The sequence below is a fragment of the Aplysia californica genome, unplaced genomic scaffold (assembly GCF_000002075.1).
Source record: "Aplysia californica isolate F4 #8 unplaced genomic scaffold, AplCal3.0 scaffold01670, whole genome shotgun sequence".
Taxonomy (NCBI): domain Eukaryota; kingdom Metazoa; phylum Mollusca; class Gastropoda; order Aplysiida; family Aplysiidae; genus Aplysia; species Aplysia californica.
In genome coordinates this window covers 25,747-29,951 of record NW_004798940.1, presented here as the reverse complement: position 1 = coordinate 29,951, position 4,205 = coordinate 25,747, and the positions used below count along the sequence as shown (strand labels likewise).

Below are 4,205 nucleotides of genomic sequence, written 5' to 3'. Positions count from 1 at the left end.
TGGATGTCACAGGGAAATATATGGACAGTGTTAGTGGAGGATGTCACAGGGAAATATATGGACAGTGTTAGTGGTGGATGTCACTGGGAAATATATGGACAGTGTTAGTGGTGGAGCATGTCACAGGGAAATATATGGACAGTGTTAGTGGAGGATGTCACTGGGAAATATATGGACAATGTTAGTGGTGGAGGATGTCACAGGGAAAAATATGGACAGTGTTAGTGGTGGAGGATGTCACAGCGAAATATATGGACAGTGTTAGTGGAGGATGTCACAGGGAAATATTATACAGACAGTGTTAGTGGTGGAGGATGTCACAGGGAAATATATGGACAGTGTTAGTGGTGGATGTCACAGGGAAATATATGGACAGTGTTAGTGGTGGATGTCACAGGGAAATATATGGACAGTGTCAGTGGTGGATGTCACAGGGAAATATATGGACAGTGTCAGTGGTGGATGTCACAGGGAAATATATGGACACAGCACAAATATATCACAGATACATAACTCAAATACAGGACATAGACATCACAGATACACAACTCAAATACAGGACATAGACATCACAGATACACAACTCAAATACAGGACATAGACATCACAGATACATAACTCAAATACAGGACATAAACATCACAGATACATAACTCAAATACAGGACATAAACATCACAGATACATATATCAAAGGACATAAACATCACAGATACACATATCAAACACAGGACAGCCCATAAACATGGCTAGCACATTCTCTTCTAACAGTCCCCAACCTTCACCAAACACAATTGTACAAAAAAGATGCAGTAAAAAGTGAAAACACGCGTGGTTGATGTAATGTTTCTGGCTTTGCGACCAGACGTCAATACTTCACACATTCTCTGACATTTGTCAATGGAGTGAGTTTTGACTTTTTCCAACATCAACATTTCTCCCGGCACCACCCACCAGCCTTTTCCTCAATCCACAACGCCAACAAATGGGATAAAATTGGTATCTGTCTACACAACTGTCTTCAAGAGTGTCCTTTGAGACACGTCAATTACTATTTCCCACAAGTTTCAATCCATCATCCATGCTGTTCCCGATACAGTCTCTCTGTCTATCTGAGTGTGTGTGTGTGTGTGTGTGTCTGTCTGTGTGTGTGTACACTCACCTCAGCCTATCCTCGTCCATGCTATTCACGAAACAGTCCCTCTGTGTGTGCGCTTGTGTGTCTGTCTGTGTCTGTCTGTGTGTGTGTGTACACTCACCTCAGCCTATCCTCGTCCATGCTATTCACGAAACAGTCCCTCTGTGTGTGCGCGTGTGTGTCTGTCTGTGTCTGTTTGTGCGTGTGTGTGTCTGTGTCTGTTTGTATGTGTGTACACTCACCTCAGTCTATCCTCGTCCATACTGTTCACGATACAGTCCCTCTGTGTGTGTGTGTGTGTGTGTGCGTGTGTCTGTGTCTGTCTGTGTGTGCGTGTGTGTGTGTGTCTGTGTCTGTTTGTATGTGTGTACACTCACCTCAGTCTATCTTCGTCCATGCTGTTCACGATACAGTCCCTCTGTGTGTACGCGTGTGTGTCTGTCTGTGTCTGTTTGTGTGTGTGTCTGTCTGTGTCTGTTTGTGTGTGTGTACACTCACCTCAGTCTATCCTCGTCCATGCTGTTCACGATACAGTCTCTCTGTCTGTGTGTGTATGTGTCTGTCTGTGTGTGTGTGCGTGTGTGTGTCTGTGTCTGTTTGTGTGTGAGTACACTCACCTCAGTCTATCCTCATCCATGCTGTTCACGATACAGTCCCCCTGTCTGTGTCTGTTTGTGTGTGTGTACACTCACCTCAGTCTATCCTCGTCCATGCTGTTCACGATACAGTCCCTCTGTCTGTCTGTGTGTGTGTGTGTGTGCGTGTGTGTGTGTCTGTGTCTGTTTGTGTGTGTGTCTGTCTGTGTCTGTTTGTGTGTGTGTACACTCACCTCAACCTATCCTCGTCCATGCTGTTCACGATACAGTCCCTCTGTCTATCTGAGTGAGTGTGTGTGTGTGCGTGTGTGTCTGTCTGTGTCTGTCTGTGTGTGTGTACACTCACCTCAGTCTATCCTCGTCCATGCTGTTCACGATACAGTCCCTCTGTCTGTCTGTGTGTGTGTGTGTGTGCGTGTGTGTGTGTCTGTGTCTGTTTGTGTGTGTGTCTGTCTGTGTCTGTTTGTGTGTGTGTACACTCACCTCAACCTATCCTCGTCCATGCTGTTCACGATACAGTCCCTCTGTCTATCTGAGTGAGTGTGTGTGTGTGCGTGTGTGTCTGTCTGTGTCTGTCTGTGTGTGTGTACACTCACCTCAGTCTATCCTCGTCCATGCTGTTCACGATACAGTCCCTCTGTTCCACCAGTTCCAGCTTACGTTGGATCAGATATTCCTCCTCCTGTCTCTCCTCGGGCGACTTGGCCGGCTCTGGAAACATTTACACAAGGCTGGTTTTTTACGACGCGATTCACACAAGTTGGAACATTTAGCTGGGCTGTGTATGATCCTACCTGTCAGGGCTAACCCGGGCTGAGAGGGATACAACATCCCAGCAGACAGACCCGGGCTGAGAGGGATACAACATCCCAGCAGACAGACCCGGGCTGAGAGGGATACAACATCCCAGCAGACAGACCCGGGCTGAGAGGGATACAACATCCCAGCAGAAAGACTGAGATAAAAAAATAACACACACACAGACACAGACACACACACTCACACACACACAGACACATTCACACACAACTGACGACACTTCCGTACACAGTAGCTCACAGAGAAACACGTGCTGGGAGGTACAGTCGGTCTGAAGCTCATTAACTCTGTCCACCCCATCAGATGCTGGGAGGTACAGCTGGTCTGAAGCTCATTAACTCTGTCCACCCCATCAGATGCTGGGAGGTACAGCTGGTCTGAAGCTCATTAACTCTGTCCACTCCATCAGACGCTGGGAGCGTCCAGTACTAGAGACAACTGTTTTGTTTCATTTAGTGCTAGTTTTTGCTTGTTTTTCGGAACTATTCCCAAACCAAGTTTTTTAGTAATGTCTAAGTCTATGTTTCTGCTATTTAGAAGTTGGAGTCAAGCTTTTGGGGGTTATAATGAGACATAGTGCACCAGGTTTAGGTGACTGTAGAAAAAAACTCCGGGAAACGGTGAAAAAAACTCAGGGCTTGAAGCGTTAAAAAACAAAACATTTTGTAAATACAAAAATTCCATAGAATGGTTGGGAGATGTTAATCTGACAAAAAAAAAGAAGGTCCAATTTGAATTATTTCAGATCTTAAAAATAGCACATGTGACTTGGTGGCTTCTCTGGATTTCTGAAATTCTACAAAGTCGTTCTATTCTCCAGCTAATACATTATTTCTATTCTACCCTCGTGTTCCTCATCATATCCCACTTTCCACACAAAAAGTCTGGACACAAGCTGCACCAGACGCTACAAGCCGTACGTCTGGAGTCCCCACATACATATTTTTGTCGGGTTGGAAAAGTTGTGGACATTTGTCAGCGTGCGAGAGATGGGGAGATCAAGATTGACAGAGAGAAACAAAACTGTAGAAAGAGACAAGAGGAGGGTTCCATTCACTGGCTACTGCGGTCTGGACACACACACAGAGGATTTTTGTTTTAGTAGAGGTTTTACGCCACTCTCAACTGCATCAGGTCAAATGAGCGCCAGAAGATTAGAGCTGTTACAAGAGAGTAACAAACATAAACAAGAAGAAGGGGAGATAAGGACGATAGATGTTTCATAGGAAAGAAGAAGCAAACAACACTAGAGCACCCGCCAACCACCCAAATAGACAGATGATTTTCTTCTCATTCTATCAAAACCCAGAAGTAGACAACAATATTGGACACCAAGCATCACGTGACAGGGGACAATGGAGTCACCAAACAACACAAGACAAAATCAACCCCACTGGAATTTATCTTATAGATGACTCTTGTGAGTGACCCCCGCCCCCTGACCCCTGACCCCCCCCATCACTGACCCCCCCCCCCCCCCCCCCATATTAAACGGAAGGACCCTTCGTCGACGTGGCGAGATTTTATCATTCAATGATCATGTCTAGTGAAAAACAGCCACGGGGGGGGTCGAGGAAATTCACATGGAGGGGGGAGTTTGGTCCCAGGGGGATCGGGAATGTTAACAGAAACCCCAAGGGGTTTTAAAAAACA

At 45.8% G+C, this 4,205-nt stretch overlaps 1 protein-coding gene across 1 annotated transcript in view; it reads right to left on the bottom strand.

Annotated features, from left to right (window-relative positions):
* Window positions 1-4,205, bottom strand: part of LOC101863564 (MICAL-like protein 2) — a gene marked incomplete at its 5' end in the record, with an annotated part of 39,518 nt that overhangs the window by 9,611 nt on the left and 25,702 nt on the right. Inside the window, 1 exon segment of the mRNA XM_005113156.3 lies at window positions 2,330-2,448. Coding sequence (XP_005113213.2) covers window positions 2,330-2,448 — 119 coding nt within the window.